Source organism: Clavelina lepadiformis, chromosome 2, assembly GCF_947623445.1.
Source record: "Clavelina lepadiformis chromosome 2, kaClaLepa1.1, whole genome shotgun sequence".
In the NCBI taxonomy this organism is placed as follows: Eukaryota; Metazoa; Chordata; class Ascidiacea; order Aplousobranchia; family Clavelinidae; genus Clavelina; species Clavelina lepadiformis.
This window is the reverse complement of record NC_135241.1, coordinates 21,242,807-21,255,992: the sequence shown is the minus strand read 5'-3', so window position 1 is coordinate 21,255,992 and position 13,186 is coordinate 21,242,807. Positions and strand designations below refer to the sequence as shown.

General features: G+C 35.8%; 2 protein-coding genes across 4 annotated transcripts; one reads left to right on the top strand and one right to left on the bottom strand.

Moving 5' to 3' along the window:
* Positions 1-8,871, top strand: LOC143446490 (3-oxoacyl-[acyl-carrier-protein] reductase FabG-like). 3 transcript variants are annotated; one of them, XM_076946141.1, is made up of 7 exons: positions 1-235; positions 609-742; positions 1,036-1,170; positions 1,604-1,700; positions 1,805-1,918; positions 2,024-2,060; positions 2,129-2,490. In XM_076946141.1, the coding sequence occupies exons 1-7, from the start codon at positions 199-201 to the stop codon at positions 2,349-2,351; spliced, it is 777 nt and encodes a 258-aa protein (XP_076802256.1). In that variant the 5' UTR covers positions 1-198; the 3' UTR covers positions 2,352-2,490. The 3 variants fall into 3 exon arrangements, with proteins under 3 accessions (XP_076802256.1, XP_076802255.1, XP_076802254.1); XM_076946140.1 differs by lacking the exons at positions 609-742; positions 1,036-1,170; positions 1,604-1,700; ... (1 more) ...; positions 2,024-2,060; positions 2,129-2,490 and adding exons at positions 5,903-6,036; positions 6,399-6,533; positions 6,968-7,064; ... (1 more) ...; positions 7,390-7,426; positions 7,495-8,871 and having other exon boundaries at positions 58-235; XM_076946139.1 differs by lacking the exons at positions 1-235; positions 609-742; positions 1,036-1,170; ... (2 more) ...; positions 2,024-2,060; positions 2,129-2,490 and adding exons at positions 5,336-5,521; positions 5,903-6,036; positions 6,399-6,533; ... (2 more) ...; positions 7,390-7,426; positions 7,495-8,866.
* A 602-nt stretch (positions 8,872-9,473) lies between these two features.
* On the bottom strand, positions 9,474-10,456 carry LOC143444932 (uncharacterized). The gene is made up of 2 exons (XM_076943725.1): positions 10,380-10,456; positions 9,474-10,224 (listed from the first exon to the last, which is right to left on the bottom strand). The coding sequence occupies exons 1-2, from the start codon at positions 10,454-10,456 to the stop codon at positions 9,474-9,476; spliced, it is 828 nt and encodes a 275-aa protein (XP_076799840.1).
* Positions 10,457-13,186: the final 2,730 nt, after the last annotated feature.

The following is a 13,186-nucleotide window of genomic DNA, read 5'->3' as shown; positions in this document are numbered from 1 at the left end:
ATGATATTTCGTTTGCATCAAAGAAAATACAAAATGTCACCACGTTGCAGAAGTGTTTTGCTTGGGCACGTTCTGGTATTAGCCGTACTAATAATAACATCAGTCTAATCTATGTACACTGTACACTGTATAGTAGTACATGCTGAAAGATAGCGCTTCGTTCATTTTCATAGCAAGTGAGACAGACGTCACAGAACTATGGTTGAATTTGCTTCAAAAGTCGTTCTGGTTACAGGTATATAACCTCTATTTTAAAACTTTTTGAGAGATTGTATCAAGAATAAAACTTATACGTGATTCTTAAGTAGATTAATTAAAAAAGAACGTATTCTATATCAATTTTCTTCATAATATTGAACAAATTGAAATGCAGGCAAAGTTAGTTTTAGCGTCATTTACATACTGTACACAGAACAACCTGTAATGAAGTGCTAAAACCGCGATGCAGAATTACTGGAAAAGTGGTATTGCAATAAATTGACCTACATATTGCAATAAACACTGGAAGCGTATAATTGAACATAATTTAACTACATGATAAAAACTATAAAGTATTAGATATACTTGAAGTAGCTTGCGTATCACTGCTTCCTTTTTGCATTACATAGGTGCAGCAAGTGGTGTTGGGGCCGGAACTGCCAAAGCTTTTGCGAAGCATAGAACACGTTTATGCCTGGTGGACCGTGACGAAGAAAACCTTGCAAAGACTGAGACTGAATGTGAAAATGTTGGAGCAGAAAAGGTAGCGAAAAAGCATTTACGAAACTAGCTACCGAAGATGTAACAAGCTTTGCCTAACGAAACTGAAATTATATTGGTAAAATAAGCCGACTTCACATTTATGATAGCTATAAGCTACCACGTTTCAATTGCACCACTTGCATTATAGTTTGCAATATCACTGTTACAACAAGCATTACTTTACATCCTATGTTGGTTCAACATTCTATTCACACATTTTATAAGACTGCATGAAGACTATTAGTGATCCAAGTAAAGAAAATTAAACATTTCAGCTGTTATTTGGGAAAATAGGTTCTTACCATTGTCGCCGACCTTACAAAAGATGAAGATTTGAAAAGAGTTATGCAGAAAACCATCGAAGAGTTCTCTGAGCTTGACATCCTTCTTAATATTGCCGGGATATGTTTGAAAGCGCCCATAGAAATCGTAAGAATTTAAGTTTGGTTGAAACGTGATCCATTTAAATTTCATAGTTCTGATAAACAGAAAGTTAGATCAACTTAATTCTGAAATAAAATACATACGTCATACGAGCTGAATGTGATTGATCAGCAGCAGTAGGCTATAAGGCTACAATATTGCACGTTACTGTTGTTGAGGGATTGCCTTCTTTAAAACGATTTAGAATAATTCCAGTCAAATAAAATCTGTCATCAAACAAAATATTTACCGTTTTCATAAATTGCAAATAATCAATGTGATGTAGCCTACAAATAAAACAGGCACTAACCTCCAGCCGGTATAGCTCAGTGGGCTACTTTACAGCAAGTGCAAGGGTTACGTTATTAATCGGATATTTTGTAAATTCAATTTTCGGTATAACACTGATATACAGTAAGTTATAGATTTCTTCTGAAAGGCAAGCTTCAAAGATTTCGACGATACTTACAACATTAATGTAAGGGCGCCTTTATTTCTCACTCAACTTGCTATACCATATCTGGAGAAGACGAAGGGTAAACAATTTAGTACTTATCGCTTTCCAGGCTATTTGTGGTCCTAAACTGACTTGAAATTGAAATTGAGCTTTTTAAAATTTATGATCTGCAAACTTTTTCAGGGAGTATCGTCAATATTTCAAGCGTTGTGACCAAGGAATATACCGCCGCATCTCAGATGATTTACTGCATGAGCAAGTCTTCTGTTGATCATTTCACAAAAATTGCCGCCTTGGGTAAAACAGCATTAAACTGAAGTAGATATCACGCTTGAACTTTTGGCTTGCTTTACCTAAAGCTATTTGTAACTGCTATACTGATGTATTCATGGTTGTTTCCAGAACTAGCCAAGAAAGGAATAAGAATAAACGCAGTCAAGTGAGTGACAAATATCGTTTTTCATCGGATCCTGGCGACAGATTCAATCAAATACACATTCATTTCAGCCCAGCGTTTATGAAGACGAATATATTCCAAAGTTGGTTCAACAGCGCCGAAGAAGTTGAAGAATTGGTGCAAGGACGTGCCAAACTCATCCCCCTGGGCAGGAAGAACGTCAAGGTTGATGATGTCATAAACGCAATTATGTTTTTGGCTTCAGATCGTGCAAAAATGATCACGGGAACATGTTTGTTTGTCGATGGTGCGCGCCACTTGACGGGATTATGAACGCCTGGCGTGCACCATATTTTTGCAAAGATATTTTTGGTCATTGGTGTAGCATGATTGAGGAGCTTATCTGTATAGTCTTAACTGTATGTTTGTCTGTATGCATAAGGCTTGGTCTAAATATATTATTTGCAATTTACACCTGAAAGCAATTTACATTTTATCATTTCGGACGTAACATGACGTCAGATGCGGGTTGAGCTATCACCAATCATACTTTGGGATTTGATTAAGGAATCTTTTGGGTGCAGGAAAAAGAATCAATCGATCAATCATTTCCCGGTCCAAATAGGGCTATGATGTCTAATCTGTTATGGATGGTTTTTGACCCTTTTTAATGATCACAAAAGATCTCCATAATTCTACGCATTGTGAAGTTTGAAAAGTTGGCTTTACTTCGTTTGAGAGCACATATATTTCGAAAAAAGTATTTTACGATTGGAAACTTAGTTTACAGTTATTAACAGGTTTGTAAAATAACAGATTCACGCGGCAAGACGTATCACAATGTTAATTATGGAATTTATAACATATAGAATAAATCGATTTGATTCACAGATTTGCTTTGGTGCTTTTCACCGCATTGAGAAGAATTTGTAATAATGGAATTTGGGCATTGGCAAATATTCTTTCACCAATCTTATCATCCTGATATTCCCACATATTTATTTCAAGTACTGACTTAAGACCGTCTTTTTCACCGCTGTGCTTTTCATTCCGTGCCACAGAAACTCCAACCCACATATCTAACTCTCGACTATTTTTCAGCCTCTTATTTGTCCTATTAAAAATACAAAAAACTTACGCTCATCTATTATCATTTTTGCTTTATCGTCAATAATTTTGAGTGAAGAAACGAAAAGAATAGCAAAAGATTTATAATGCTATTAACGGCTCACGTATTGTGATAAAAGGCAGTAAGCCTATGAAGGTTTCATTAAACTTGAAAAACACATTTTCGTGGCATTTTGAATTGAGTATAGTGATATAGCTTATTCTATCATTGGTTCCGATTTTTTGATTCATTTTGGTCTGAGTGTTGGTCTCACTGCTAAACGTTTGATTCAATCACGTGAAAATGATCACGTCACAGCTGACATCACGCCTGAGTTGCCTTCTTACTCAAAATTTTGTCATTTTCAAATCCTGCAAATGTTGACGTCACATCGGATCGCTTGCTTGCATTTTTGGCTAATAGTTATCCCAGTGTTTTTGATGTGTCTATTTACTCTAAGCGTCCTATAAAGAATGCTGTTCATCACATTATAACCAAAGGTGAACCCATAAGGTGTAGACCTTATCGAATGTCTCCAGAGAAATAAAAAATACTCAAACAAGAGCTCAACAAGTTACTAGAACTTGGCGTTATTGAACGATTACATTTTCACAAATCATTAGCACAGCAACAGCATAAAGACGTCCATGTTACAGTGTTGATCTTAGTAGACTTAATGCATCGAATAACTGTGTATAATAAACGCAGGATAGGCAGGCGCGATACTCCTGTCACGACTTAAAACGGAAAACAGGAAGTTATTGGTACACATTTTTATCTATCATTAACGTCACGTTTCGTTAAGCAGATGTCTAAAAATAAGAATTCTGTATTGTATTCGATTTGTATATCATAACATCCCTTTATCATCACAGATTTATACATGCAGAAAAGGTTAACAAAAATATTTTACCTAAACGTCAATTTTTTTGCAATCCCTTTTCCAAAGTAAGCTGCATCCATATGTGGCAAAATAATAATTCGCACAATTGTTTGTTTGTTTTTCGTGTGTTTTTCCACGCTTTATTTTTGTTAGTTATCAGTTAGCTTTTATAGTGTTTATCACCATGATTTCTCTTGTCCACTGCTTTATTTCATGTTGTTTTCTTTGCCGCCTCAAGTGTTCGGATGTGGTCGAACGCGGAATCATTACCTGTTCTTTTTCGCTTGGTGTCACGCATGGGCTTCAGGCGGGAGTGGTTGCCTTCCTAGAAAAACGTGGCCTTCGAGGTCAGTAAGGATCCGAGCGTTCAAGACGAGGACCTGTCGTTTTTCTTGGTCCCTCAGATCTGTCTTGTTGCTTTTATTATATTTTATCGAATTGTTTTGAACGTGTGTCCCGAAAGTTAAGCCCCAAACGGAGAGGAGTGTTTTTAATCTCATATGAAATACAATCGAACTACATTGAAAAACGTTCGTTGGCTTTGAGTGGGCCGTGAAAGCGGTAGAAAACGATCTGGCAAAAGAAAATCTGTAACACATAGATAACCAATTGCATGCAAAAATGACCATCTTTGGTTAACTCCTTAATTCTTTTATGCAAGAATTTGTCGACCTAACACAGAAACATATTCGAAATTGTGGTTAAAAAGGACCGAATAATACTGCATCACTTATATAATGAGAAATTCGATATAAGTTAGAAGTTTTTCTGACAAAAAAACTTATAACAATGAATTTCCCATGATAAACACTTGACATGATTCTTTAAAGAGAGACAATACCTTGTAAAATGTGAATATTTGATTAGTTGTTTGTATAAGCAAGTTTTTTAGAAAAAAAATGAGTAAGCAACACCACTATAAAGATCAAACTTTACAAAGGCAAGGATAACACATCTTTCTATACGAAATCTACAGTAATTAGGCGTGAAACCAGCAAGCTCTTTACTATACATCGATTGAACACTCTCTCTTTACCTGGCTTTGGCCAATGTCTTTCGGCAAATTACGGTTTGCTCATTTCCGGTTTCATCTCGTTTTGAGTTATTGAATTATATGTTTCTGGCTGTTTTTAGTAGTTATATTCCACATTTCGATGTTTTATCGGCACCATACCAGACAGGTGCATTGGTGTAAAGCACAGAAACGCTATAACTAGACTACAAGTAGTAAGTAAGAATACAAGTAGTTTTCCTTAGGAAGTGATGACGACGAAAAAACGGAAATGATATTTCGTTTGCATCAAAGAAAATACAAAATGTCACCACACACTCTCAGGATAGCACGTTTGTCGACATTCTGGTATAAGCCGTACTAATAATAACATCCGTCTTATCTATGTACATTGTACACTGTATGTGCTGAAAGAAAGCGCTTCATTCATTTTCATAGCAAGTGAGACAGACGTCACAGAACTATGGTTGAATTTTCTTCAAAAGTCGTTCTGGTTACAGGTATATAACCTCTATTTTAAAACTTTATGAGATATTCTATTAATATTAGAGCATATACGTGATTCCTAAGTAGGTTAATGAAAAAGAACGTTGTCTAACTTGTCTATATCAATTTTCTTCATAATATTGGACAGATGGAAATGCAGGCAAAGTTAGTTTTAGCGTCATTTACATACTGTACACAGAACAACCGGTAATCAACTGCTAAAACCGTAAAGCAGAATTACTGGAAAAGTAGTATTGCGAAAAATTGGCCTACACATTGCAATAAACACTGGAAGCGTATAATTGAACATAATTTAACTACATGATAAAACCCATAAAGTATTAGATATACTTGAAGTAGCTTGCGTATCACTGCTTCCCTTTTGCATTACATAGGTGCAGCAAGTGGTGTTGGGGCGGGAACTGCCAAAACTTTTGCGAAGCATGGAACACGTTTGTGCCTGGTGGACCGTGACGAAGAAAACCTTGCAAAGACTGAGACAAAATGTGAAAATGTTGGAGCAGAAAAGGTAGCGAAAAAGCATTAACGAAACTAACTATCGAAGATGTAACAAGCTTTGCCTAACTCAACTAAAATTATATTGGCAAAATAAGCCGGCTTCACTTTTATGGAAGAAACAGTTGCAAACAAAATTCGTATATTAAGCTAAATGGGAACAGTATCAAGTTTTTTAAAAATAGCCATAAACTACCACGTTTCAATTGCACTACTTGCATTATAGTTTGCAATATTACTGTTACAACAAGCATCACTTTGGGACATCTTATGTTGGTCCAACATTCAATTAACACATATTAAAAGACTGCATGAAGACTATTAGTGATCCTAGTAAACAAAATTAAACATTTCAGCTGTTATTTGGGAAAACAGGTTCTTACCATTGTCGCCGATCTTACAAAATATGAAGATTTGAAAAGAGTTATTCAGAAAACTATCGAAGAGTTCACTGAGCTTGACGTTCTTCTTAATATTGCCGGGATATGCTTCAAAGCGCCCATGGAAATCGTAAGAATTTAAGTTTGGTTGAAACGTGAACCATTTAAGTTTTAAAGTGCTGATAAGCAGAAAGTGAGATTAACTTAATTCTGAATTAAACTGTATACGTCATACGAGCTGAATGTGACTGATCAGCTGCAGTAGGCTATAAGGCTACAGTATTGCACGTTACTGTTGTTGAGGGATTGCCTTCTTTAAAACGATTTAGAATAATTCCAGGCAAATAAAATCTGTCGACAATTGCAGTCAAAGTATTTACCATTTTCATAAATTGATAACAACCAATATGATATAGCCTACAAATTAAACAGGCACTAACCTCCAGCCGGTATAGATCAGTGGGTTTTTTTACAGCAAGTGCAAGAGTGAAGCTGTTAATCGGATATTTAGTTAAATCAATTTTCGGCATAACACTGATATACAGTATAGATTTCTTCTGACAGGTCAGTTTCAAGGATTTTGACGCTGCCTACAACATTAATGTAAGGGCGCCTCTATTTCTCACTCAACTTGCTATACCATATCTGGAGAAGACGAAGGGTAAACAACTTAGTACTTATCGCTTTCCGGGCTATTTTTGGTCCTAAAATGACTTGAAATTGAGATTGAGCTCTTTAAAATTTATGATCTGCCATCGTTTTCAGGGAGTATCGTCAATATTTCAAGCATTGCGAGCAAGAAATATACCGAAGCATCTCAGATGATTTACAGCATGAGCAAATCTTCCGTTGATCATTTCACAAAAATTGCCGCCTTGGGTAAAACAGCATTAAACTGAAGTAGATGTTACGCATAAATTTTGGCTTATAGCTTTACCTAAAGCTATCTGTAACTGCTATACTGATGTATTCATGTTTTTTTCTAGAACTAGCCAAGAAAGGAATAAGAATAAACGCTGTCAAGTGAGTGACAAATATCGTTTTTCATCGGATTCTGGCGACAGATTCAATCAAATACATATTTCTTTCAGCCCAGCGTTTATGAAGACGAATTTATTCCAACGTTGGCTCAAAAGCGACGAAGAAGTTGAAGAATTGGTGCAAGAACGTGCCAAACTCGTCCCCCTGGGCAGGAAGAACGTCAAGGTTGATGATGTCATAGACGCAATTATGTTTTTGGCTTCAGATCGTGCAAAAATGATCACAGGAACATGTTTGTTTGTCGATGGTGCGCGCCACTTGACAGGAATGTGAATGCTTGGCGTTCACCATATTTTTGCAAAGATATTTTGGTTATTGGTGTAGCATGATTGAGCAGCTTATCTGTATAGTCTCAACTGTATGTCCAAGTCGTGGTATAAATATATTATTTGCAATTTACACCTGAAAGCAATTTACCTCTTATCATTTCGGACGTAACATGACGTCAGATGCGGATTGAGCTATCACCCATTATACTTTGGGATTTGATTAAGGAATCTTTTGGGTGCAGAAAAAAGAATCAATCGATCAATCACTTCCTGGTCGAAAAAAGGTCACAAAAGATCTCCATAATTCTAAGCATTGTGAAGTTTGAAAAGTTGGCTTTACTTCGTTTGAGAGCACATATATTTCAAAATTTCAAAAAAAGTTTTTTACGATTAGAAACTTAGTTTACAGTTATTAACAGGTTTGCAAAATAACAGATTCACGCGGCAAGGCGTATCACAATGTTAATTACGGATTTTATAACATATAGAATAAATCGATTTGCTTCACAAATTTGATTTGGTGCTTTTCACCGCCTTGATAAGAATATGCAATAACGGAATTTGGGCATTGGCAAATATTCTTTCACCAGTCTTCTCATCCTGATATTCCGACACATTTATTTCAAGTACTGACTTAAGGCCATCTTTTTCACCGATGTGCTTTGCATTCGGCGCCACAGAAACTCCAACCCACATATCAAACTGTCGACTGTTTTTCAGCCATTCATTTGTCCTATTAAAAATACAAAAGTTTTACGCTCATCTATTATCATTTTTGCTTTATCGTCAATAATTTTGAGTGAAGAAACGAAAAGAATAGCAAAAGATTTATAATGCAATTATTCGCTCACGTATTGTGATAAAAGGCAATAAGCCTATGAAGGTTTCATTAAACCTGAATAACACATTTTCGTGGCATTTTGAATTGAGTATAGTGATATAGCTTATTCTATCATTGGTTCCGATTTTTTGATTCATTTTGGTCTGAGTGTTGGTCTCACTGCTAAACTTTTGATTCAATCACGTGAAAATGATCACGTCACAGCTGACATCACGCCTGAGTTGCTTTCTTCTTCAAAATTTTGTCATGATGCTGTGCTTTCTTTTTCAAATCCTGCAAATGTTGACGTCACATCGGATCGCTTGCTTGCATATTTTGCTAATAGTTATCCCAGTGTTTTTGATGTGTCTATTTACTCTAAGTGTCCTATAAAGAATGCTGTTCATCACATTATAACGAAAGGTGAACCCATAAGGTGTAGACCTTATCGAATGTCCCCGGAGAAAGAAAAAATACTCAAGCAAAAGATCAACAAGTTACTAGAACTTGGTGTTATTGAACGATTACATTTTCACAAATCATTAGCACAGCAACAGCATAAAGACGTCCATGTTACAGTGTTGATCTTAGTAGACTTAATGCATTGAACAACTGTGTATATTAAACGCAAGATGGGCAGGCGCGATTTTCATGTCACGACTTAAAACGGAAAACAGGAAGTTATCGGTACGCAATGTTATCTATCATTAACGTCATGTTTCGTAAAGCAGATGTCTGCAAATAAGAATTCTATATTGTATTCGATTTGTTTATTTTAGTATACCTTTATCCTCACAGATTTATACATGCAGAAAAGTTTAACAAAAATCTTCTACCTAAGTGTCAAATTTTTTGCAATCCCTTTTCCAAAATAAGCTGCATCTTCTTCTTCTTCGTGTGGAGTAGATGGTTCTTTAGTTTCAGAGAGAGAACAAAGACCTCATATTGTGGGGCAGGTGTTTGTCAGCCAGCTGACCAGGTTTTCATCCATTGTTGTCAGACCACGGTTCCCACAAGGATGGCGGTATGTCGGACAAGATGTTATGACGTGGTCTGCAGTCTGCTCTTCTGCACCACACTCACAGGCCGAAGATGGAGCCATGCCCCATTTGTGCATGGTTGAGCGGAAGAGGCCAACGCCAGTTCGAAGGTGATTGAGTTTAGTCCAAGCACACCTGGGAAAATGCATTCCCGGTGGTGATGTGCTGGCCTCCGGAATAAAACCATGGAGTCTGGAGGGATTTTCTTGCCACTCCATGCTCCATTTGTAATCCGCCCAGCTTGCCACATTGGTGCTTGACTGGTTGAAGTCATCCAGTAAGTCTAAAGCAGCAGGGAAAAATGGGTGCCTCGACTTAAGCTGCCGATGTCCTCTAAGTGGAGGAGACAGGAGCCGGTCATGCAGAAGATGCCCAGGCTCCAGTGCTCGGCGTGCTAGAGACAGTGTGGCTCTCTTGCGGCGAAGCTCAGATGGATGGATACCTGCTAGGACAAACAAGTTGTCTGTTGGTGTGGGGCGTAGGCATCCAGTCACTAAGCGAAGAGCGTCATTAATCGGCTTGTCTATGAGACGAGTGTGAGCACTACGACACCAAACAGGTGTGCAGTACTCGGCTGAAGAATGGACCAAAGCCAGGGTGGCTATGCGAAGTGTTATGCATCCAGCACCCTGGCTAGATCCTGCCAGTCGTCTCAAAAGCCCAACGCGTGTTGTTAATTTTTTGCGAAGTGACTCCAGGTGTCGACGAAACGTGAGTGCCCTGTCCAGCTTTAAGCCAAGGTATGTTGGTTCGGCAGTGAAAGGGAGAGGACGTCCATCAACAGTGATGTTGATCTCACGTTGTACCTCCTTGTTGTACAGGTGGAAGGCAGCCAGTAGTATAGTGTTGACACCTCAGGACTCTTACCGCCATTCGCCGCCATTTCGCCGCCGCTATTTCGCCGCCGGTGCGCCATCCGCCGGTCGAGTTTTTCAAATGTATCAGCTTTTGCAACCGAGTTTTTAGAAATGTATGAGTTTTTTGTGACATCAGAAACTTGAATATCTTTTATGTAATGGAAAAGGTACATCATAGTTTCAAAAGCGTAATACTGTGTGTTGCATCACAAGAAAAGTGAAATAATGAAAGTTGTTATTTCTAAAGTGATATTTCTTGGTTTTTTGTGGATATACAAGTAATGAAAGAATCAGTTATGTCATAGTGTATGATAGAAAAGAAAAGTGATGTCATAGTGATACAAATTATTTCTAAAGGGTGAACATCTTTGGTGAATATCTAATGAAAAGTTAGTTACGTCATAGTTTCAGAAGCATAATACCATGTGAACCAATTGGATTCATCTAGAGAATGTGAACATTCTATTAACAAGTCCTGACTTACCCGCGTAATCTATCCTAATTTGTTTTAGTTATAGCAAAACAGCTTGTTGGCAACAGTTGGTTATAAAATCTGTCACGTTTTTGAGCTAGTGACAGGAAGTCACTAGCATTCGGATACATATTTTACTTGAGTGACAGGTTAAAAAGTAAATGATTACACAGTTGTGATGCAATAAGGTGATTCGGGTACGTTACAATGCGAAATAAACCGGATATAATACTGACCCGAGTACTATCACGTTTCGAGAAAAAGCTGGTGTCGGGATATAATTGAACAGGCAAGCTAGCATATGTTACTATTGTTATAATCAGGGTTACCATACCGTCCTTATTTATAAGATTTGTCCTTATTTTAAAGGTCCGTGTCTTGGAAAATATGTTTATCCTTATTTCTAAGAAATGTCCTTCTTTTCACTTTCGTCCTTATTTTTAGGGCGGAGGTGGGCACTTTTGTCCTTATTTTGGGTATTTTGTCAACTTACGATACCATTTTGTACCAAAGAGATTCCTAATTTGTTTTGGTTATAGCAAAACAGCTTGTTGACAACAGTTGGTTATAAAATCTGTCACGTTTTTGAGCTAGTGACAGGAAGTCACTTGCATCCAGATACATATTTTACTTGAGTGACAGGTTAAAAAGTGAATGATTACACAGTTGTGATGCAATAAGGTGATTCGGGTACGTTACAATGCGAAATAAACCGGATATAATACTATCCCGAGTACTATCACGTTTCGAAAAAAAGCTGGTGTCGCGATATAATTGAACAGGCAAGCTAGCATATGTTACTATTATTATAATTTTATGGTGTAATCAGTTAAAATCAGGGTGAGCAAACTTAATTCACATCAATAATGAATAATATTGGATCTTACTATATTATATTACTATTACTTCTATTCTATATTACTATGCTAGAACAGTCTATATTTATATAGGATAGGTTGCTTAGGGAAATACCTTGTGTTACGTATCAATGTAATGTTTGCGATAAACAATTTATTACATTCTATATCTATAACTTCAACAGACACAGAAAGAATCACAATAACATTCGATTTCTCTGTAAACTATATGATAAAATAATAGAGTTTGAGATATAAATCTATACTGAACACGTGTAATTGGTTAATGCGAAGAAATCTTAAAGCATATGGAATAAAACTAAGACTGTGTTTCGTTAGGTATAGAAAAAACTATAAAAATTTTCTTACTTTGGTTGAATTAATTAAGTCATTTAAACTTATTCCACTGATCATATTCATACATTCTCGACTTTCGAAAAGAATGCATTCAAACCGAAAGAAATGATTTCTACTCATTTTTCCTAAGTCAACTTAACTTATAAGTTGTGTTTTAACAAAAATCATTAAAATAAACATACTTTTCCTAAACAATATTTGTTATGATACATTTTATAATCTTTGATGTTAAAATTTTATCAAATCAAATCCTAAATGAATATGAAAAGTTTCACAGTTTATCGTGTTTACACCGTAAAATGTTAAAATTTTATCAAATTAACAAATTCTATACATCAAAGTGAAAAATGAAATACTTCAATACGTTAAAACTCATTGAAAATAAAGATATATTTCCTAAACACTGTTTGGTTTGATACATTTTATAATCTTTGTGTTCTATGTTTAACAATTTAAACGTTAAATCCACAAGAGAAAAGTATAGAGCAGACATAAATCAACATGAAACGTGTCACGTTTTGTCGTATTAACACCATAAATTATTAAAATTTTATCAAATTAACAAATTCTACACACCAAAAGGAAAAATGAAACACTTCAACACGTTAAAACACATTAAAAATAAACATATATTTCCTAAACACTGTTTGGTATGAAACAATTCATAATCTTTTTTATTCTGTGTAATTTAAACGTTAAATCCAAGGAAAAAGTATAAAATAGACATAAATCAATAGGAAGCGTGTCATGGTTTGTCGTATTTACACCATAAAATGTTAAAATTTTGTAAAAATAACAAATTCTATTCACCAAAGTAAAAAATAAAATACTTCAACATGTTAAAACACATTAACAATAAAGATATTTTACCTAAACACTATTTGGTTTGATACATTTTATAATCTTTGTGTTATATATTTAACAATTTAAATGTTAAAACCATAAGGAAAAAGTGTAGAACCGACATAAATTAATATGAAATGTGTCACGGTTTATCGTGTTTACACCATAAAATGTTAAAATTCCGTCAAAATTAATAAATTCTATCACCAAAGTACAAAATGAAACAC

Bases quoted from the DNA above. Each gene is read 5' to 3' on its own strand.
- LOC143444932 (XM_076943725.1), bottom strand. From the start codon at position 10,456: ATGGCGGCGAATGGCGGTAAGAGTCCTGAGGTGTCAACACTATACTAC. The intron at 10,225-10,379 runs GTACAACGTGAG...TGGGCTTTTGAG, and splicing joins TCCACCTGTACAACAAGGAG to ACGACTGGCAGGATCTAGCC.
- LOC143446490 (XM_076946140.1), top strand. From the start codon at position 199: ATGGTTGAATTTGCTTCAAAAGTCGTTCTGGTTACAG. The intron at 7,065-7,168 runs GTAAACAACTTA...CATCGTTTTCAG, and splicing joins ATATCTGGAGAAGACGAAGG to GGAGTATCGTCAATATTTCA. The intron at 7,427-7,494 runs GTGAGTGACAAA...TATTTCTTTCAG, and splicing joins ATAAGAATAAACGCTGTCAA to CCCAGCGTTTATGAAGACGA.